General features: G+C 48.9%; 1 protein-coding gene across 4 annotated transcripts in view; it reads right to left on the reverse strand.

Moving 5' to 3' along the window:
* cachd1 (cache domain containing 1) overlaps positions 1–23,289 on the reverse strand; it is a 52,383-nt gene that overhangs the window by 15,579 nt on the left and 13,515 nt on the right. Inside the window, exons 1-12 of one of the 4 annotated variants that reach the window (XM_027032022.3) lie at positions 20,240–20,708; positions 19,524–19,586; positions 13,702–13,850; positions 9,121–9,227; positions 6,088–6,214; positions 4,915–5,059; positions 4,585–4,801; positions 4,317–4,466; positions 2,778–3,011; positions 2,299–2,448; positions 1,117–1,240; positions 869–986 (exon numbers count right to left, since the gene is read on the reverse strand). In XM_027032022.3, the coding sequence (XP_026887823.3) occupies positions 869–986; positions 1,117–1,240; positions 2,299–2,448; positions 2,778–3,011; positions 4,317–4,466; positions 4,585–4,801; positions 4,915–5,059; positions 6,088–6,214; positions 9,121–9,227; positions 13,702–13,850; positions 19,524–19,586; positions 20,240–20,329 (1,674 nt within the window). In that variant the 5' untranslated portion in view covers positions 20,330–20,708. Of the gene's footprint in view, positions 1–868; positions 987–1,116; positions 1,241–2,298; positions 2,449–2,777; positions 3,012–4,316; positions 4,467–4,584; positions 4,802–4,914; positions 5,060–6,087; positions 6,215–9,120; positions 9,228–13,701; positions 13,851–19,523; positions 19,587–20,239; positions 20,709–23,289 lie in introns of those variants that run through there. The other 3 variants (XM_035524640.2, XM_081717155.1, XM_081717154.1) reach the window with 3 other exon arrangements.

The following is a 23,289-nucleotide window of genomic DNA, read 5'->3' on the forward strand; positions in this document are numbered from 1 at the left end:
AAATCTGCGTTCACACTCAAAGCTACGTTGTTCGATTTCTGATGTTTTGCTCAGACCAGATTTTGACAGTTCGCATTCCTCATTGTAAGTGACCCACATGTGTCTCTAATGTGAATGCATTTGTTCTCTATAACGCCAGCGCGTTACCAACAACAAAGAACTTCATACTATGAGAACACTCGTGCTAGTAAAACTGGCCAAGCAGGCACACTACAAGATTATGTATGCGCTGCAATTTTTTTCTGCAGGACAACAAACAGTGTCAGCTGTACGCCATCAGGTTGAGGAGGAGAAACAAGCCAGGCTAGCTTTAAATGTTTTCGCAGATAGTGCTGTAACCGCTGGTGCTCTCATCCACTGCGGTTTCGCTGGCTGTAGCTGTGGATGTAGCTGTCCATTCTAGGTCCACATATGAAGATGACTCAAATCCGATTCCAAAATATTGGATGTGCGAGTCCGCACAAACCCAAAAAAAAGGAAGATCCGTGTCGCATTGAGGCAAAAAAATGGGATGAGTCTCCAATGTGAAGGCAGACCATGTAGAACCTAATATAGATTATTTATAGATAACTACATATATGTTTACTGCGGTGAATAAGCAAAAAATGGTCACCTATAGCAACATGAGCAGCTTTAGTGTGAACACTGACATGACCAGACCTTGTGACTAAAATCTAAGATAAGATTCTCCATTTGTAAAATTTCGTACAACCTACTAACTGAAGCTGGACTGGCACAGAGAGAGTTGTATTTGCTTAGATTTGATTTGGTCCGGAGAATTAATGATGATTTGAAGTTCCCCTTGTTTTGGGGAGGCTGACGTGTGGGTGAGACTGGGGTGTCCTCCCTACCACTAGGTGGCACTTACCAGTTTCCAGGCGTAGCTGACGTTGTAAGCGTGGCGGCTGGTGTCACGCAGGCGGTTCACGTGCCATGACAGGGAGTAGTTGATGGGCACAGCGATCACTTGGCTTCCCAGGGGCAGGCTGATGCAAGACATCAAGGTCTGTTGTTAATCACGGGTGATGCGGATGCTAGACACACTATCCCCAAGCCTCCAAAGACCATTAAGGGCCTCGAGCCTGAACCTGCTGTGTAAACAGAGTGGCCCCTCACCTGAGGATGTTGTCTCGCACGGCGGCGAATCCTGGAATGTTCTCATAGTGAATAATGTCGGTGTGCAGCGGGGCCTCGGTCATCAGGTGGGGCCGAGTGAGGGACGGGTGCATGAGGGTGTAACCTGCCAAGGCAGCCCAACACTGAGTAATAAGCAACCATCTTGTCTTCACACTGACCGAAGGGCAATATTGGTAAGACCGACCCAGCTAAGATCAGCCACGGGAAAGCTAAAAAAAGAAGCAGGCTCATCAAGCACCAAAGCACATCGAAGGCCAGTTCGAATTGACGTGCTTGGAAAAGGAAGTCTCCGATCGGCAATAGCGGGCTGACGGAGACGTTTCCGTGGCCCGTGCCATGTCGGCGCCCTGGCTGGCTGTCATCTTTCCAGAGCACCTGGGGAAAGGCGGGTCAGGGGCCTCTTAGCAGGGCCGGGAGCGTCTGTCCCTGAAGAGAGCCTCTGATTAACCTCATTAATGAAGATGAGGCTGGACTATTATAAATCGCCACTTCTGCTAATTTATACCCCGCCTCTCAACTCGTTTCTTAATTTACACTAATATGCAAATCTTGGTTATGGACTTCAAGTATTCAACACTGGAGACATGGCAAAAACGAAAGGAAGCAAAAACCCAGTTGAAAAATGTTTGCCAAGAACAGGTTTAAACTTTCTACCGTAAACACGAGATGAAATTCGAGACGCAGACCTGCCCGGCAGTTCTGGTGGCTTGGCTGATCTTTAAGACCACCCCCATTCCAAGTCATTAGTGTAATTAGTTCAGCGCGGTGACCCCGGGTCTCTCCCATATGAACGGCTCTGCTGTTTCTGCTCAAAGCAGCTGGCCTGAAGGCGGCCATGTTGGCTCAGCGCCTGGCTCATTGTACCAGGTACCCTGCCCTGACAGACTACTAAACGGGACCGGCTGTGTTCAGCCCGGCAGCATGGCTGGGAAGGCACCTTGGGCTCGGATGACGCAGACCACGAGTGGGAAAGCAGCACACTGCTGGAGAATCACTATGGCAACACTATGGCCCCCACCCAGGCCTGCTTCCAGAACCAGAGATCTGTGCCGCTTCTCGCCACCAGCTGGTGTAATGTGGTAGAAGTTACCGCGGCCTCTGAATTAAGGCAATGCTTATGACGGACGGCCGGATCCTTGGTCATCCGGACGCTGCCGTTACCTTTGTTATCGATGAGGAAGGTGTAGGAAGCCAGAGAGTCCTGGTAGTAGGTGACGTCCTCCAGGATGTAGGCCAGGTTCACATCCACGCCCACAACCCCCAGCAGCAGGTTTCCAAAGTAGCACGGTCTGCTTACCGTCATAATAAAGCCTGGGGAGAGAAAAAGTGCCAATCGCTAGAACACTAATCCCAGGGTCAGCATTCATGCTTCAACCCTCCCCTCCGCTCCATGACAGTCCCAGATGACCTGGACTCTAATAACCGCGTCCCTGCTCTCAGCCCACCTGACTCGGCTAATTAGCGAGCTTTTCCGAGAGCGTCGAAAGAGCGTGCCGGAACTGAGTGGACACAGGGGACCTTGTAGCACGTGGGGTTAAAGTCCGACGCGGATGGAGAAAAGCAGGTCCGCGCTAAGCCCAGCGTGAAGTCTAAGGGCCCGAGGGGGGGGGCGGGGCGGTGGGCGAAGCCCCCACACTCACCGTCGCCCATGGGGTCGGCGTAGGGCAGGCTGAAGGTGGCCACGTCGATCATGCGGTTGGGCAGGTTGATGTAGAATCGACCCACGCTGCTCTCCAGATTGCTCAGCTGGCTAAGCACCATCATGCTGCCCTTGACGACCGGCAGCGCGGAGCGCGCCATCGCGCTGTACTTGGCCGAGTTCTGTTCAGCCAGGTCGCGCATGAAAGCCAGCTCCTTCAGGCCCGTGACACCCTCTGCGTGCATGTTCACAGGAGACAGGAACGGGTGACAATATTAGAACAGTGTGCCAGAAACGACTAGAAGGAAAACAACTTTCATTCTTCAACTGCCTTTTATCTCTTATTTCTCAGAACAAGATCAGCTATTTTTGCAGAAAGCTTGCATGTTCCCTAACCGGGGAGGACACGTTGAAGAAAGGGGAAATTCTCCAGGCCCTGCCGGAGACGCTGTTAGGTGGATATAAGGATGTTCTTTTCCTGTGTCTGACTGGAATATGTCAGGACACAGCCAGACGCACAGCTGAAGAATTCGGGACTGGTCACATGATTTGGACAAAAAGCAGACTATAGATCACACTCGAATCCACTCAGGAATGCAGAGCTGGGGAGGTGCACGCCAGAATAAAAGTCCTTCGTTTCCTAGATCTCTGCCAGCAGCAATTATATTGAAATAATTTGACAAAATTAAACATTTGGGCAAACAGGCCGAGCGAAGTACGATTGATCTCTGAGAAAACATTTCACATTGTCCTGGTGCACGTGCGAGAGTGGATTTTCCTTTCAGAAACCTACAATGGCCAGGCTCACAGCCCAATCCAGCTCTTTTACACAGTCATGCTAATCAGCTCCAATCGCACGTCTGTCATCTGTGACACACAAAGCCTGCTGCCCTCTTTAATGGCACCGAGTGGCCTTTGATGTGCACCACTACTTTTCCTTCCCTTCCTTTAGATGTCCTGCGTTTTCATTTTCCCAGGCTGAACTAATGTATGTTAATCACAGGCTCGTGCATGCAGACAGAGAACCAGGTGAGGGGGACAATGGAGACACACACACACTCACACTCACACTCACACACACACACACACACTCACACACACTCACACTCACACACTCACACTCACACACTCACACTCACACACTCACACTCACACACTCACACTCACACACTCACACACTCACACACTCACACACTCACACTCACACACACACACACACTCGCAACCCAAACATGCATAAGATAAAACAGGCGAAGGGATAGCAAAACATCTGGCAGGCCTAAGAGCATGTGGGCACACGTGCACGTGCACGCACACAAGCACACCCAGCAAGTTGCAGACATGCCCTGCACACGGGCATGCGCACACGCACACGCACCCGTGCACTAACACGCATACGCGCTCGCGCACGCACCCGTGCACTAACACGCATACGCGCACGCGCCCACTCGGGCTCCGACCAGAATGGCTAAAGCGAGTCTAGCTGCAACGTCTTTCTTTGGTGCTGCGGCCTGCGCAGGATTACAGAAGCAGGCGTTACCGTTGATGAGCGCGTAGGTCAGAATCATCACGGAGTTGTTGAGGTGGCGGTTCTCCTCTTTGACCACACTCAGAGTGGCTCTCTTCTCATGCTCGGAGAGGTCACGGGAGGTGATACCTGACGACAGGTAGATTATCACCATGTCGGTGTCTAAGGGCAGAGAGAGCGAAAGAGAGGAGACAGAGAGATGGAGTGAGCGCACACATGAATAAACCTAGAAGAGGTTTACTAAGGTGTATGCAGGGCCTTTGTCTGTGCGCTGTCTTACTGCTCTGCTGTTTGCTGATATTGCTGGTGTTTCTCAGGAGCTGGAAGGCCTTCTGGAAGCCTAAGGCATGCTGGGTAGGGCTGTCGGAGGCTTTGATGTTGGTGATGAAGGTGCTCATCTTCCTCTTGGTCTCGCTGGTGGCTGGTGAGAGGAAGCTCTTGTAGCACTGGTCCAGGGAACAGGAGCGAACGGCATCGGCTACCGTAAGCACGGAGATCTGTGTGTGGAGGGGGGGAAAGGACATCTACCATCGGTCCTTAAAACCCTCCGGGCAGGCACGTCACGCGCTGGGGTCTCCACCTCAAGCCCCCCGTACCAGCTCCCGCTCACCTTATCGTGCTCGTCGATGGAGTTGAGGACAACGAGGGCAGCATCGCGGGCGATCTGGAGCTGCGTCTCCGTGACAGAGGCGCCGTGGTCCACGAGCACGACCAGGTGCTTCGCCTGGGGCCTCACGGCCGACACATACACAGGCCTACCGGATCAGAACCACTGGTCAAAAAACCCTCCATGCAACTGACGAGTACTGTTACATAAACAGCGAAGCTCTTGGCTTTCACAAGGGTCCTCAGGGCATGGGCTGGCCTTTAAAATGGCACAGTACGGAAGAGAGAGTCAAAGGCATTTGTCAGTTTTCCTCAGGACCCAGACCGTAAAAAAAACAAAACAACACAATCGCGTGCCCAGATCTTGAGCTCTGTAGGTGGGCCTGGACTGCACTGGATTGGACTCGATGCTTTATCTACAGCCCTCCCCTGTCACGGGTTGGAGCAAGGGATTCGGTTCTTTGGCCTGTTGCTTTTGGGAGGCTCTCTGCATATCAGCTGTTTTCTTAGGCCAGAATTCGACGCATAACGAATTCCTGTGTCGGTCGCACGCAGGGCAGAGAGCATTACTCCGACAGACTCCATGAGGCTACAGGTGCTTCTGCATGCAAGTCTGAGACTTATGTTAATCGACCACTGTTTTAAGAACACTGCACATTTCATTTGAACTTGAAGTTGAACCTTTTTGATTTTTAATTTAAACACTCCATTCACCCATATGGTGGCATGGGCTCTCAAACATGCAGTCCAAATTTTCCCCTCGTCTCTCCAAATGAAAAGGGGGGGGGGGGGGGAATCCCCCTGTAGAAATCCCACACTGCCCTGGGAAGAATGATCTTAGACGAATGAGCAATGCCGAGGAAGGTAAAATACTTTACGGATGGTTTTGACTCTGGAGCTTTTTTTTTTTTAAATGTGTTTTAGTTCTAATCTTAAAGATGCAGCTCAGTCTATGCAATTATCTGCAAACAAGTGGCGCAAATATTTTTACAGGAGGGCTTAGAGCATTTACAGCTAGATGCCGTAAATGAATATTTTGGAGCACATGGAAAGCCCTTGGCTAAGGTAGGTGGTGGGAACACATAGAAAATGAATATTTTGTATACCAAAGACAGCTTAGCCAAGTGCGATTCATTTTAAAAAGAAGTTGTTTCAGTGTGTGCGAATGAGTGTGCACCTGCTCCTGTGTTCGTATGTGCTCTTGCAGTGGAACTTGTGAGCTGGGAACACGGTGAAGATCCCCTCCTCAGAGCTGAAGTACTGCCACTTAATGCCTGGGTTTGACTTCAGGTTGTCTGCCAGCACTTGCAGGAGAGAAGGAAAGAGAGAGAAAAGGTGGAAGGATTATCAGCAGTTCTGCATTTTTGATTTTCGTGCCATTCAACCTCATGCCATTCCTCTCCAGCACTCCCTTCCAAGTACGAACACTTCCTCCGAGAGTCGGCCAAGGCGTAAACCCTCATACCGGGTCTGGGGAGAATTCCCCAAGTGTGCAGTTGCCTCCATCTCCAGCAAGAGGAGCAAGGTGGGAGAAGGGGAGCTTAAAGACGGGACCGTGGGAAAGGAACCTCTGCGAGACCACCTGGGCTAAGCACTGCTCAGCTGCGGCGAGGTGCACATTGGGCTTTGGGTTTCAATCACTGCCAGTGGATGCATCAACCACTGTTTCAGCTGTGCCTCTCATTAGAGATGTAATCAGTCACGTTTCACTACCGATATATCAGTACTAGTAATGATACATCAGCACTTCCAGTACTTGTGGTCTTTATTTACAATGTTTTTGCAATAAGAATACAACCAATGCTGCCTTCTCCTCAAACACTGCTAAATACTGTCACCTGCCATCAGGAAAACTGTCAGGCAAATGGTCTTGGCCTTTGAGAAAGGAAAGGAGCTGTTTGTTGTTGGACAAAACAGTCGCACCCCCAGAACTGAGAGATGAACTGAGAGATGACATTTAAAAACGGTTACATTTTCAACATATTTATCATGCCAGCACTGAAAAAAAATGTACCTACTGAAAAAAGCATACCCTGGCACATTAGTGGCAGTAAACAGAAATGAGCAGAAACTGGGAAGACAAAGCTTTCGTTTTGTACTCTACTGTATTGTATTTTGATTATTTGGTGTCTTTTTTTTTAATTCACATATGATGGCTCGGAAAAAGGAAAAAAAAAAGAAAAAAAAGACAATATTTCTGCAAAGGTGCGACGCTTTACTCCTAACCTTCAATAAACTTGTTTGACAGGAGCACTGTGAAGAGAAAGCTCCCTGAACCGGCTCATTGAGGCTCACTGGGGCAGGTCAGCTGATAACACCGCGCCATGCGCATCGGTCCTCGGTAGTGAGAGCAGGAAGTCCCGCCCACCGGGATGCCCGTAAATCAGGGGACGACCCCCCCCCCCTTCTGCGGACCCCCGGCCGCCATCAATCTGGCCCTGATTGTATAAACAGGAACTTCGGAGCACGCTGACAGTTTGAAGAATCATGTACATTTGCAGCCCCCAGCACTTAATCCCCCACCCGGTGTTTGGAGTAGCCGAGAACCGCAGGCGCGGGGTGAGTGAGTCGTTCCCTCCACCCCCCCCCAATGTCTCTCTTTCTCTCGGATCCTTTACTCATTGTCTTCTCCTTTCAGCCCCGTCAGTCTCGAAAGATTGCTGTTTTTACTCTAAACAGACTCGAGCAAATTGGCCCGTTAACAAACGCTGGCGTGGTGGTGAATGTGTCTCTGCTTTGACCTGCCTTTCATTTCCTCGCCTCTTTAAAGAATATTTTATTTCCTACCACACAGTCGAGCTTGCTGAGCCCTGATATCGTACGACTCCCTCTGCGCTTAATAAACTTATCACCAAGGAATCATTTTTATCCTCCAAATAATCACTGCATGTTCATGCTCTCTCAGGTTACATACTTGATTGAAATATTTACTCTCATGCTGTTGGCTTTTCTCTGCTCGTTCATGGCTCAAGTGCACACACACACACACACACACACACACACACACACACACACACACACACACACACACACACAGACAGACAGACAGAGGGAAACAAACAGACACCTCTTCTCAGTAACACTCCGCTTAAGTGAAGCCTGTGCTTCGCCTCAGCCAAAAACGGACAGCGACTCTCGTGACAGCCGAGAGAACGTTAAAACACTCTGGGAAATAAACAGACAGAGGGGCGCGGAGGTGCCGGGGGGGTTTTATCAGGGACTTAGAGAGCGGTGGAGTGGTAGACGAGGGCAGAGAACGCAGACATTGATCACATCCAGACACCCCACACCTCCTCCCATTCATCAAAGGCAGGGCTGTCTCTTTCCTGTCAGCCATCCTCGCTGTGCTGCGCCTCCAACCCCGCCTCCATCCTCTTCTCAGCCATGTGTAGGCTAACTAGAGACAAATGTGGCTGATGATGGTCTCCGTGGTGCGAGGGGTCAGTGCTGGAAGACAAACTGCGTTAGACTGGTTCCATGAACTCGGCTTTGGTGTCTGCTTTGGAAAAACGCGCCCGTGGGTGAAGACGAGTGGGGCTAATCCTCACTGGCGCGAGCAGAAACGTCTGCGAGGTTAACATGGAGAGCCCCGAGTGTGAGCACAGACCACTCTCTGCTAAATATGTCTAAAAGGTTTGTTTTCAGTGTGGCTGGAAGCGAAGGGTGATGTTGACTAAAAAAATCTCCAGGCATAAATGTAGTCCCACGCCAAGGGTGAGTTCTGCTGGTTTTAAATTGCTGCTGCCCCCTGTGTAACGTGTTTTACGAACCAGCATATGCGTCACTACCACCACCCGGCACAGGGCCAGCGCTGTGTGCTCCAGTATCTCTATGATGCAAAAAAGCCCAAGCAAATCTGAACAAATCCAAATCCTAATCTGACCTAAAGTAAACATGTAAAGGACCGCGCAGGGTCTTGCTTGACACACTCGGAAGAGTTAGCGGAAGAACGGCTGCCCGTTCCAGGCTGTTCAGTCATTAGTTCGGAAAAAAGACGCTGGCATGGCTGATTAGACTGAAGAGAGAGAGAGAGAGAGACAGAGAGAGAGAGAGAGACAGAGAGACAGAGAGAACTCTCATGACATATTCAAGAGCCATGTTCACGTATCTGTCTAAAACAGGGGGGAAAAAAATAAGATTTGATGTCAGATAAGCAACATTGCTCTTTGAAGCAGTTGCCATGGCAGCAGCTGGCTGGTTTCCCACTCACCCGAGTTGAGGTCTCGGCCAGGGTTGAACGCCCGACTGTTGACGGTGGGGGACAGGCGATCGCAGCTGATGGCTTTGGACACGTTTGTATTAAAATTTCCATCAAACCTGAAATCACAAGGAAATGAAAGACATATAACCATTAGTTTGTGCGATTTTGCTTTGGCACGAACGTGCACTCTCGGGACCCACATATTTAGACGTTTCGCAGAATTCAGACACGCGTTGTGAAGACATGATCGCCACAGCAGTTTTTGTTCCTTCTGAAAATCCTTTTATAATGGTCACATTTCGTTTTAGATTTCCTTCACATCATTCTAACTGTGTCAAGACCACAGTACAGCACACAACCCTCTAGCCCACTGATTAAAACACGTGATGAACCGAATCTAGGGTTCTTCAACTGTCTTAAAGATCCATCACAGCTGTGTATGAGATCTGTGTGAGTGTGTGTGTGTGTGTGTGTGTGTGTGTGTGTGTGTGTGTGTGTGTGTGTGTGTGTGTGTGTGTGTGTGTGTGTGTGAGAGATGCACAGCCTGTCTCAGGGGAGTTCCCTGCTCACTTCTCCTCATGCGTGTGCACCCCACATCACTCCATCTGTATCCTTACACTCTCCCTGCAAAATAGTTTTGCACTGATGCTCTATAGCCCCACCCTTCCGCTTTCTTTCTTTCTAATCTGCACTACCAATCTATTTTGCCCTCTGCCTCTCTCTCTCTCTCTCTCTCTCTCTCTTCATCCAGCGCCCACCGCTCCACCCAGACACCCGCCGCCCCTCCCCCGGCAAAGCTGCTTCTTGATTGACGGCTGCTATGGTGTGCAAACTGCTTTGAACTTCAGACATTTAATTCCCACCAGGCTCCAGTCATTAGAATTCTCCTTCAGAGCACTTTACATGTGGGGGGCTAGGCAAATGTGGCAGATAAAAAATACATTTGCAAGCTCTTTGAATTTAACATCAAAAAAATGAGTGAGGGACAGAAGGAAGGAGGGAGGGGGGGAGAGAGAGAGAGAGAGAGAGAACGAGACAGACGGAGTGAGAGACAGAGACAGAGAAAGGGAGTGAGAGAACGCAAGAGTGTGTACGTGTGTGTGAGAGAGAGAGAGAGAGAGAACGAGACAGACGGAGTGAGAGACAGAGACAGAGAAAGGGAGTGAGAGAATGCAAGAGTGTGTACGTGTGTGAGAGAGAGAGAGAGAGAGCGAGAGAGAGAGAGAGAGAGAACGAGACAGACGGAGTGAGAGACAGAGACAGAGAAAGGGAGTGAGAGAACGCAAGAGTGTGTACGTGTGTGTGAGAGAGAGAGAGAGAGAGAGAGAGAGAGAGAGAGAGAGAGCGCACGTTCCTTTTTCTCCGGCACTACTGATTTGAGCTCAACATGTAAATGAGGGTCTCAGAAAAGCATCCAGTTAAAGAAGGGATGAAAAGATGAAAAGAAAAACAGGCCCCGCGGTAGTATTCGGCACACAGGACACTCAGGAGTGCTTACTACAATAATGACTTGGCATCAGTTAAGCGAAGTAGAGGGTGGTGCGCAACACAATTTAATTGCTTTTCCTAACATAAAGAGAACTGACTAAAACTGCAGTGGCAATGTAGTAGGCTGCCAAAAATATATTTTAAGACGTTATACCCATCACAGTGAAATCTTTGAATAATTAATGATTCCACACAATGTACCAATCAAATATACTGCACCACCGAAATCATTCACGTTGCAGATCTGTCTGCAAAGGAGAAGCCCACGAATCGTCCCATCCCCAACCCAACTCTCCTAAAGCACGAATCCTCCTGACCTCAACCCAGTCCTCCAAACCCACCAATCCTGCCTGTGCCTTTGCCTCAGGAATCATCCAACTGCTGTGAACCGGGGTGGTCTGCATAGTCTCAGTAAACGCGGGAGCGCTCAGTCCTGCGACGAGAGACATCCTCCTCCCGCCGGCACTCACAAAGCACCTCCTGCACTGCCCCAGACGGCCCCGCTTCCTCATTTAGCGGCACTTGATTTGGCCTGCTGATAGGATCCCACTCCCGGCCTGGGGGGGCTTGGGCTGCCGCCTGAAGACAAGATCCCCCAGCCCGAGGGCCGCGCGTGGCTCCTCCGCCCCTCTCGACGGCACCGGGGCTTCATTAAAGCAGTGCCAAGGTGAAGAGGGCGCTCGCACGCGGACGGTGCGCATGTGCTCGGTCGAGGCTGCTTCGTTACCTCGCCGTGAGTGGGCAGACTCTGACGGGCCTGGGGGGAAGACCGAGAGGATTAAGTGATGAAAAAGAACGAAAAAAAAAGAAAGGTGAAAAAAGAATGAAAGCGAGAGCGAGAAGTGGAGGGTGATGGGTGCGTAGGAACTAGGAAGGCTGCCTAGCCAGTGTGGATGGGGTTGGTTAATTTAACACAGAGGATAGGATTGGTACTTTTAAGGTATTTTAAGCTTGTTTCGGGAGGAAATGGTGTCTTAATGGGTACCACGGTGCAACTCCAATTGTAGTCAGAGCTACCAAGGCGTCCTACAGCTCAGCTCCGGTAAATCTGCAGCGTCTTAGCAGTCCACAGTCACGGTGATTTTCGGACTAAATTTAACACAACAGTGCACGCCCACACAGCTACAACCCCACCCCACCCCCAGTTAAGGGTAAAAAACAATATTTCTGTGGTCTGCAGACTTCATTGGGTTCAAACCCATCCAACTCAAACCGACCGGCAGCCATGACGACCTGTGATAACGGCATTCAGCACAACCATGCTGTAGCGCGCCCGGTCCTAACCGGGAAATGTGCTTTCGCAGGTCATCTGAAAGATACTGGATACTGACACCGGGACCGTTCGGGCGCAGAAGCCGACAGTGAAGGAGCAGGCGGGAGAATGGTATGGCTCCGGCCCCAAGTCCTTGGCAGCGGGGCCAGATTCACCAGGCATAGCTCACACAGCCATGTCAATAACAAACTTCAGATGGAAAATGAGAAACAGACTCTGTAGCTTGAATCCGCACAAACTTCTGCACAACGCTTCAGCACCTCATGGCTTAGGGTGCTGTCACAAACAGCCATGATTCATTGTTATCATCTTATAATAATTTCTGAACTCCAGAACCCGGCGACTCCAATAATCCTCATCCAAACCCTACTCAGAATGAGCAGAATGAAATTAAGAAACCCAGACAAATGGGGGCACCAACAGATCAGGTGCCATATGAGACTTGCATCATCAGACTCTACAGACTCAAAAGTTAAAGTCAGACGATATTTGCTATCCCCAGTCGTGGTTCTATCTGCAGTCCTTAACTGAGTGAATAGCCATAAAAACCATATCAGGTTTAGTTTCACCTGCACCCAGAGTGATGTTGCTCACTGAGCTTCCTGTTAGTCTGTCCTTGCCGAAACATTTTTTGAACTTTCCAAAACTGTCAAAATGAGAACGGCAGCTGTTCACAAAGTGAGTTAAGAATGTGGGGAGCAATTTAGGGGAGAACTTTGAAGTTTCGCTAGCAATGTGCTATCAGACAGCTCACAAGATCTGTGCCACCATCACCCACTTCTCACACACACACACACACACACACACACACACACACACACACACACTCTTTAATCTTACAGAATCCTTTGTGAAGCTCCTGCCTACATTCTTTTCCTCTAACAGTGCTGTGGAATACAAATACAAAAGGTCTTCTAAACATGTAAGGGTCAGAGCAGATCTGACTCGAATGCCAGTCAGGTTTGAGCTCCGGATGTGCCAAGACGTGTGTGTGTGTGTGTGTGTGTGTGTGTGTGTGTGTGTGTGTGTGTGTGTGTGTGTGTGTGTAAAACAGAGAAACACTAACAGACACCTGCCCCAAAAAGACTGATACATGGCTGTAATACAGGTCTGAAATATGCGAATGAGCGTGCTTGTGTTTCGCATGTATCTGTAGCCTAAAGAGCACACTCACAGTGCCTAAAGACCATCTCCGCTCTGAGCGCGAGACCTTTAGCTGGACAGAGTGCTCACACTGAAACAGGGGGAGATCTGAGCCTCACTCCGGCTGAACTCTGGACTCCACCTGGGTACGTGGGGCAGGGCACAGAGAAACAGGATACATACCCCCAAACTTCCTGCGATTCTTCCAGCAAAAAAAAAGGGCCTTCCAAATGTCATTAGAGATGAAGGTGAGAGAGGAGAGGGGATCAGCGAGAAACGAGATGACTGACGGAGAGATGAAAGCGAACGCCGGGCGACGGGATGGACGGAGGAAGGGCAAAACAGAGGGGAGGTAAAGAGAGAGAGGGACCGGGGGGGGGGGGAAATCACGGCCAGAGAGAAGGAATGAAAGCGATGAGGAGAGGTGAAGGCAATGGCAAAAAAAAAAACAAAAAAAACAACTATGATAAACAAACAAACAAAAACCAAAAAAAAACACTGAAAAAAAAAAATATTACCGCCTGCAAGCTCAGACGAAACGTGACACGTATTTTGTATGTGTGTGTGGCTTTAGAACAGAATTGCTATACACAAATTTTCCGTTGTTTGTGCCGCCACCAGAGCGCGAGTGTGCATGGCCCAGCAGGCGACAGCATGTGACCAGTGGCTGAAAGGGCGCTACTCACTCCATCATGGAGGGTGGGATGGAGCAGCAGTCCTGGATGTCTGTGAGCGGGGAGGTCAGGTGGGCCGTGTATGAGGCCTCCACCACCTGCTTGTTGCGGTTCACCACGTCCAGGTAACGATTGAACTTCTCCCGGATCTTCTTTGCTAGCTGAAAGGCAGAACGCAAGGGAGCAGAGGGTTATTCAAACAGCACGACGGCTGGTGAACACACACACACACACACACACCCCAGAATATTATGGTCACCTGGGTTTGGAATGAACTCGGTGCGGGACGTCACGGATGCCACGTGACGGTGTTTACTGCGTGTATACACAAGCGGGCGCACCAGTCAGTTGTAACAGAGTGCAAAGCCAATGTCTTGGGCAAAGGATGTGATTTCACTGACGTCCAAAAGAGCATGACAGGGTAATTTGGCAACGGGTGCTAAGTGCTAACTTTGTGGGATGTTCTAGAGCTGCTGTAGTGAAGGTGTAGCGAGGAAGGGCTTCTGGCACACAGATCATCTCCCAGCGGCATAACATTGGTACGGAGCATTGGAGGCACCGCAGTGGAACAGTTAACCTCTGGAATAACAACATAGGAGCGACGAGGGAGGTGTCAGGGATCACAGTTGAGGGAACACTTACGTCTGGCCCGGTGAAGCAGATTTGTGGTTAAGGCGCTAATGTTAATCAAGGTTCATCGTCTTCGTATGCAGTTTGCACAGGAGTACCACTAGAGGATTGGAAATACGTTGCCTTCTCGCACGAATCCAGGTGTGTGTGCTACATAAAGGGGACAGGCGGTGGCATGTACACGGGCAAATCCACGTGAAGCATCTCCAAGAGACAACTGAGAGCCCAACGCAGGGTGGAGGTGGTGTACATGTCTGGGGGAGGTTTTCCTGGCATGATCTTGGACCACTAATACCACTGCACAAGTCTCTGAATGCTAGCAGGTACTTGGCAACCCTAGCAGATCACGTGCACCCCTACATGTTCACCTTCTTCCCCGACGGTAATGGTACCCATCAAAAGCACAACGCCTGACCTAATGTGAGGGTTGTGCATGAGGGGTTTCACGAGAACGACAGTGGCTTTGGTGTCCTTCCCTGGTCCGGTCTCACCTGCTGACTCACCACGCGGACCCACAACCACACAACGTGAGGGGCATCAGTGCTCTGCTGCAGTTGGAACGGGCACAACTGCATCCGGATACCTTCCGTCACCGTGGCTAGTGTCAACCGAGAGCACGCACACACGCGCGCACGTACACGTACGTACGTACGTACACACACACACACACTTATGTGGATAACTCACAGGCACAAGTTTCTTTGCAAGCTATTATGGATTCAAAGAAACCCTTCTCGCTTACCAACTTGAGATTTCTGTGCATTTATATTTAAAACCTTTTGCAAATAATAAAAGCTTGTTAAAAACTGTCCTGCGAGGCCCAGACATGGAGCATGAGCATTTCAAGCCGGTTTCGAGACGAACGCTAATTACGCACAGACCGTGAATATTCAAAAGGATGTTGAAATTCATTTATGAAGCGTAACTAATCCAGAGCAGCACGCTGGCAGGTTGTTCTGTATGCCCCTATTTCATTAAAGCTGTAGGTGAAGGGTGTGATTAATGCTCTTTCCCAGACCTCTTCCTTCCTACACATCAAAGAGAGCTTGAGCCCACCTCAGGGACTGACGTTCGATCAACATTAGACGCGCCCTGCCTCTTTCAGCCACGCTCCACGCAACAGCCTGAGCCAGACAGAGAGACCTGGGGCCAAGGGGTCGCTTTAGGCTGGCGCGGCCTCTGCTGGGGCCCCTGCGTGCATCGTATCTACGGGGGTAACGGCGGAGTAACTGCGCTTCCATACTCTCTGGTTTATTTATTAAGTAAGGAGTTCCCTGAGGGAAATTAACAACTGGAGAAGCACAAGCTCAGCAGTGCTCAGCGCCCCCCCCCCCCGCAGTTTCATTTAGTGGAGCAGCAAATCGCAATAACGCTGTCAGGAGTCCAACTCGCACATCATTGACATTACAAACTCGCACGCGACACTGCAAACTTGCAGAGAGTCGAAATGAATACTTTCGGCTGCAGCACAATCACCCGCAGCCGAGCTCGACGCAGCCTCGCGGCGCACACACAAAAGCACGCGCTTAGCAGCGCGAGACGAAGATTAAAGCAGCACATTTGTACAAGGAGGAAGGGAAGAGAAGCAGACAGAAAACAGACTGCCACAATTGAGAGGGGGCGCCAAACCCACGCGGCCTGTTGGGGACCGACGAAATTGGCCATGACCCATCGGCTGCATGCGTCTAATCACCCACACGGTACGGGCGTTACAGCCAAACCCGTCTCGCCGCAAGCCAGTGTGAGGGATAAATCCGTCTTGCGTAGCGAGATCTAAACGGATCAAAGTGCGACGAAGCAGGGTGGTGTCAGGTATCTTAGGAGTGAAAGGAAGTACTGCTGAAAATCTCCACCCTGCAATGGAGGTCTGCAGGAAACAACGCTCCCACGCAAATGAACAGGCAACACCCGGGTAATGGCGTGCACACACATGCCCTCTCAGAGTTCCCTCCAAATAATCCAGGCGGGGGCTGGGAAGACCGCGGAAGCATGGTGGATTGCAGGCTCGCTGGGCAGTCAGAAGGAAAGGCAATAAAGCAATAAAAAATGACATTAAAATATTGGACTATTGCAACTGTATAACCAAATTCAGATGCATTCTAGCAGCTGGTGATTTGTGTCCGTAAGTGTTAGTGGTGGTTTCAGGTTTAATGAGCTCTTAGCGCCTGCTGTGATCTAATCGCAATGCTCTAATCTAATAATCTAATCTAATCGTAGCTAATATAATCTCAATGCCCAGTGGGCAGCGCCCAGGTGCCAGTGATGTGGCACAATTGGCACACTGTTTTCCAAACAGTGATTGGTTGTGTGGACAGGAAGGAACAGTCTTTGCTGCATGTTTTTAGGCACTTCTCATCCTTTCTATGTCATTGACGTTATCGTCCCAAGCTGCTTGCTTTTCTACTGGCGGTCAAATGCCATGACCTACTTGCTTTGGCAAATGTTTGACTTCATATGCGCGGATAATGACTCAAAACATGAATAGGCTTTGTTATCACCACGACACTTTTAAAAACAGCAGGGATTGGTTTTTATTTCTAAATTAACAAGAGGCAAGAGATGTCTAGCACCACAGCCTGTGCTGGAAACCTACCCAATTACGATGGCACTTTAAGAGGTTTATCCAACAATAAGAAAGAGACAAATGTGTATCCAGTTCAGCTCCATTTAACAGAATCAGAATAAAATGTACATTGATATGACATTGGCTATAGCGAGGGAAAGGGCTAACTATTGCAAATGTTACGTGGAAAGCCATTTTCAGGGTTCCTCAGATCAGGAGCGTGGCATCCTGCTCGTTCACAGCAGCGAACGTCACGCTTCAGCTCACGTTAAAGGCAAGGAGAACCACCGAAGAGCTCGGCTGTTTGGGAACGTTTTAAATTCAACTCTGACAGCACAGAGCAGCATACGCAAGTGTTTATTTGCAAGGACTGAAAAGAAATTGGTCATTTGTTGTAATGTGTGCTGCTGTTATTAGAATTGTGCCTTCTTGTTGGATTTTTTTAAAGATTGTTCAGTTACTTTACATTTTTTATTTAAAATATCCTTCATTGTGTCAGCATTTGTTAAAAATTTTTTTTTTTATTTCTGAATAATTTCTGACTTCTTTGACAAACATACATTTCATTGTTATGACTACTAAAGGTATTGCTGAAGTAAGAAATATTTGTGTTTTGTGTCTGAGTCTTGTTAGGTTGAGATTGTAAAATGGTACAGATGTAGATGCACGGGAGCTAGTGCACGGGGGCTAGTGCACGGGGGCTAGTGCACAAGGTGTCAAATACGCAGGGCAAATTGTGTTTCAGTTTATGCAACTTAAATTTGTTGGAACTTGTATGCTATATTTGACCTTCTGTGCTTCTGTTTCACAGCACCTTGGATTTTGGGAAAACACATTAAAAAAAATATTGAAAAATGTAACTAATGTTTAACAACACACAGCAGCAGTGTAGAGTAACAGAAATCTCACATTAGTGCCTTAATTGTTATTCATTGTTAATTGTTGATATATCAATAAGTTAAAATTAACACTCACTTTTTGAATATTTTGAACATTTATTCCTCCATAACACCACATCTTGTAAAATATACGTACAAAACCTATATAATAAACCATACAAATGATCAAGAATTGTAGAATTTCCATCCAAGTTCATTTGCTAAAAAAAAAAAAATCACATGTAATTCTCAATTATATCCAGGCAAATAATCTCCAGGCCAGACTGGAAGAAGTGGCGGAGCACAGAGCCAGCTGGTTTCCTTCTCACTGCCCCATGACCCGGAAATGGACCAGGCACAGATGATGGGTGGATGAATGGATGAATGAATGAGGGTTTTTAGTGTGCATTAAGCATTCTGGTGTTCATGGTGAAATTAAACTGACCGCCTACAGCAGAAAGAAGGCTATCATTTTAATGCACAGCCTGAATGCAAGACAGACTGCAAGACATCGACGCACAAGGTTTGAAAATCTCGACTGCCGCGGAATACGCCATTTAGTTCCCTCGCAGGTTCCACGCAGACGGTGCTTTGCATTCCAGTAGGAGGTCCTGAACACTACACAACGAGAAGGTGAGTGTTGATAAACACAGTTCCAAACCACCGGAACTGACCTGAAGCGTGCTACAGACCTGATTTCACGGAGGGGGAAAAACACGTTCATGTTGGATGTCCCGTTTCACGAGTAGATTTGATCCAGGCTTGTACAGTGCATAAGAGCACAGCTGAATATGAAAATCAACACCGTCGTGCAATAACTTAACCTTTCAGATCTGTGTTGCCTCGGCAGGCAAAATTATTTATCAGGATCTGCTCGCAAAACCCAGCGCTGCAATTAGCAGTCGAGGTGTCACCAGACTTGCTGCCAACAAGCCGCTTAATCTCTCATTTGCAGCCGGTAAATAGCTGCAGGTGAGGTGGGACCGCGTAGAGGAACAAGTCACTCGTGGGCTTCTTTTGGCAGGGGAACCTGAGCACAAACCAACAACCTGTCTGTTCTTGCTCTGGGCTTTTGTGACATCTGACTGGGAGAGAACGCACGCTCGCGTGCGCAAGCACAGACACATGCGCGCGAGCACAGACACACGTGCGCGTGCATGCATGCGATCACACATGCAGTTGCCAAGTCGCTTGCGGTGTACTTGAAGTTGAAAGACGCAAAGACACCGCAGAAACACAGTGAGTGGAAACTGGCTTAAGAGAGACTCAGGCAGGATAAGTGAAGGCCCATCTTATTAACACAAGCTCTTAAGCCCTCGAGTGGCCATTCAAACTGCCTATGTGAAATGTCACAGGGGAGAAGGAACACACAGCCCTTGCGCGTCTCCATCCTTGGTCTCTTTTCTGCAGAGAGGTTGGTGCAGCGCAGCGGTTCGTATGCCGCATTCTTCGGGCAGAGTCGAGGCTTTCATTGCAAGAAGATACGCTATGACTAAAGAGCGTGCACCTATTTCCACCCACTGTCCTCGTTACAGAGAGGAGTTCGATATCCAATCGGCTGAGCCCTGGAATTAGTGGTTCAGTAGTGGAGAACATGGCGAAAGCTTCAAAGGCAACCTGACAGCAAGTGCAGAATTTTAATTGGCATCCTTTTTCCCCTGTAGACTAAATACACACACACACACACACACACACACACACACACGAGAAAAAGAGAGAAAGCGTGACAGAGAAAAAAAGAAAGAAAGATAAGATTTACTCACCTGCTGTACCTCTGTCTCCCCATTTGAAGTCTTCTCCGTATACAGAAAGGACTTGAAAATTCTCTGTGAGGGGGGAGAGAGAGAGAGAGAGGGAGAGAGAGAGAGAGTGTGTGTGTGAAAAGGGCTTGCTGAAAATGTGCTGGTAAAACAAACAAGAAAACTTCAAATTAAGTCGAATGAAATGGCAAAATAAAATCCAAACTGATCTCCTTGTACAGCAAACTGCAAAACCGCATGTCATCTGCTATTGGGAACAAAGGCCAACAACACTTTTTTGCATCCTGTATAACATAATATTGGGAGCAGGAGTGTCACTGGCAATTTTTCACTTTTAAAGTGCCCATTTTAGAATGAAAGCACTATTCCTTAAAGTGTTTATCTTTGGATAAGGGGTAAAATAGCTATTATCATTATTAGACTGAATTCATTAAATTGCAGAATTTGAAAACATTTGATATCCATCTATCTTTTTTAATATTTCAGACCAAATAACCTTCTCTAAGAGTAACTTACCTGAGGCCCTGAGTGAAATGTGACGCGAGTAAAAATGAGAAATCAGGTGCTCCTCAGTAGAAACATTTCAAAGCAAATGGTCAATTTTCCCTATTTATGTCTGTTTAAGTCATTTTCCCTAATTATGGTTTTCTTTTAAAAGTAAAATCTGATGTAATTACGAACAGACAGCAAAGGTGCACAGGAGTTCTGCGCAAACACACCTCATACTCTGCTATGGTCTGGAAGCCTTCAGTCAATGCACAAACCTTTTTTTTTTTTTTTTTTTTTTTACAGCAAGTCAAATCCGACATCAACCTCTACTCTTTAAACACCTTTAAAAAAAAAAAGAAGCATCTCCTTTAAGTCTAAACTTACTCCAGAAGGTTACATCACAAAAACTGACCTACAAAAAAAACCCACATTAAATAAGCAAACTAAAAAAACCTCTCTTTTCCACTTCTAATCTTCCGCATGACTCTCAGACGTGAAATGGGTCTCGCGGGCACAGCCGTCAGCCTTAAACCACGGCTCGCCATGCCAGTTGGGATTACAGAGAGTCAACATTTCCTTAGAGCAGTCAGCAGGTGTTTCACGCCGAGCTCACGCACTCTGTCACTCTGTCACTGCGCTCTACTGCTCTGGGCCCCACGCCCATCTGAAAGGGGTGAGTGTTACCCAACATGCTTAGCAGCTAAATGCAAACAAGAACATTCAGTCAGCACTCGTATTATTACCATGGCAACGCGAACAACACACGGTGTCACAACAAACGCTAGAACCGCAGCACGGGGCGGGGGCGGGGGGTTACGGCACAGCAGAGGAAAGTTGTCATCAGCGAGAACAGGCTCCGACCAGCCAGTGTGCGACGCAAACGAGCTCCCGCGCGGCTCTTCTGTGTTTAGGAAGGGGCTGGCTTGACGCTGTAAACTTTCTGAGCCCTCTTGTAAAAGTCACACAAACAAGCACAGAGAGCGGCTGGCGCTCAGTCTCCCCTCGAGCGGCTCTGATGGCTTTCACAGTTATGGCTACGTCAGGGAGGAATTTCACAGCTTGAAACCAGAGAGCCCTGAGCAGAGCTGGGGAAAGGGCTGTGAAGAAGGTCCTTGAACTTCCAGGAGGACGTTCAGGCGGCGGGAAATGCCAGACTGGAGACCGTGCCCTATAATCCATGAATCTGGATCTGTGCAATAGATCACATGCTAAATGTTATCATAATATCAGCTGCAATCCAGCAGTAGCTTACATGGAACGCTCGCGAAGTGTTTACCCATGTAATGCCTACCAGGCACCAGAAGTACATCGTTCATATAGTTCGTATCGTCTAGTGAAACGTCACTGATATTAAGAAGCAGTTATACATGCCAAAGCCAGAATTTTTTGAAATTTGAAATTGGACCAAATCCACCTAGTTTTCCTTACATTCTAAAAACAACCACCACCACCACCACCACCACCCAACCAGCCACAAACACTAAACAAAAACAAAAATCTGTGGACTGGCGAGAGACCCACGGAGGGCTGTAGTGTCTGCAGCTGCTCTGGCTCGGTGTATGATGTCCAGGGTGCTTATTAAACTCCTCGACCCCGGGGTTAATCTGAACCGCGCCTGAGTAGATGTCTGAAATGGCTGCACCTCGCTCTGCCCTTGATCCGGGCTCGCCGAGCCTCTGCCTTCCTTTCAACGGGGGCGTGGCGGGGGAGACCCACTCAAACTAAGCCCTCTGTGGGGAGCCTTATTATGGCAAGACTGCCATCAACGTCGCCTCCAACTGCTCCCGCTTTACACCACCACCACCACCAACCCCCCCCAACCCGTCACGGAGGAACAGACGTGGCCCACCAAGGCGCAGACTTTGGGGTTCAGCAGGCGTTCAGTGGGCAGGGCTCCAATAAGGCGCAGCAAATCATCACCCATCATCACTGCAGCTCCTCTTTAGGCACGTAAAGAGAGGGCCTTGGTGTGTGTGTGTGTGTGTGTGTGTGTGTGTGTGTGTGTGTGTGTGTGTGTGTGTGTGTGAAGGGGAATTGCTTCGTGCAGCTCACAGCCCAATGCTGGGGTTCTACCTCGCCACTGCTGAACCACCCCCAAGGACGGGGATAAACCCATTAGCAATTCATCCATCTTCAAAGGCAAGAGCCCGTGCAGATAATCCTCATTAAATTGGGATTGTACGAGCAAGCGAAAGGGTTTGCACGCACAATGCAGCAGGAAAGGAAGGTGCACTAATCCTCTCTTTAGTCCACAGTGGTGGACACAGGGCTGAGCCGCTCGATGACTCCTCCCCCAGCGCTCCACGGCCCCGCCCTCCCGGTACCAGGGCTCGGGTCGTAGTGCGCACTCGCACGGCGAGTTTAAACGTGGGCCGCTGGTGTGCTCAACTTTGGAAATGCTGTCTTACTAAGAATCAACGGGGTCACAGAAGACAATATCCGACATGAAACATTTATTCCTTCAGACATAGGCAGACAGTGTTGCCTGAGAAATGGCAATGGTCGTTTTAAAAAACGGGCCACTAAGAAACGCACATACACGTGTGGTCACTTGGCCGTATATATATTTATATCTGATCGATACAATGGCATTTTTCTGTTTCTGCTGTGTCCCCGGTAAACACACGGTCTCCTAAACGGGCGTATATGCACCAACGGTATCGGTCTGCGCGGCAGGCGGCCGCCCCGTCTGGAGCCGCCTGTGTCGTCGGTGGAGAGTCACACGGCAGCGCCTTGCTGCTGGGGCAGGATTGGGCTGGCTGAGCTCACGCCGAGAACAGATGAAAGCCCAGAGAACGCAAGGCAGGAGTCCGGGCTGATGTGAAGCTGCAGGTACCCCGCCCACCAGCCATGCCCTCGTTGCACTATAAAGCCCGGAGGCCTAGAATGAAGCACCCTTTGCTTTGCCTCTGATGTGATTTTTCTATTTCTTGCCATTTCATATTCTGTCTCGCTCCCTCCCACGCACACACACACACACACACACACACGCACGCACACACACACACACACACACACACATGCACACGCTCTGTCTCTGAGCAGTAAAAAAAATTGAATTTGGCACTGCACCTGGATATGAATCCAAGTAAAGCACTGTTCGGTGTCTTTTCAATGATATCTGGACTAAACATAATGACAATATACTTTTATAACATCATAAAAGTATTTTATTTCTTTTCCATGCGGGCAGTAAATAGTTTCTCAGTCACAAAATCTCCGGCAGGAATGGTGTTGCACGTTATACAGAGACAGGGAACAGAGGAAAAAACCCCTACGT

This window comes from Electrophorus electricus, chromosome 7 (genome assembly GCF_041902795.1).
Source record: "Electrophorus electricus isolate QZ-2024a chromosome 7, ASM4190279v1, whole genome shotgun sequence".
NCBI classification, from domain to species: domain Eukaryota; kingdom Metazoa; phylum Chordata; class Actinopteri; order Gymnotiformes; family Gymnotidae; genus Electrophorus; species Electrophorus electricus.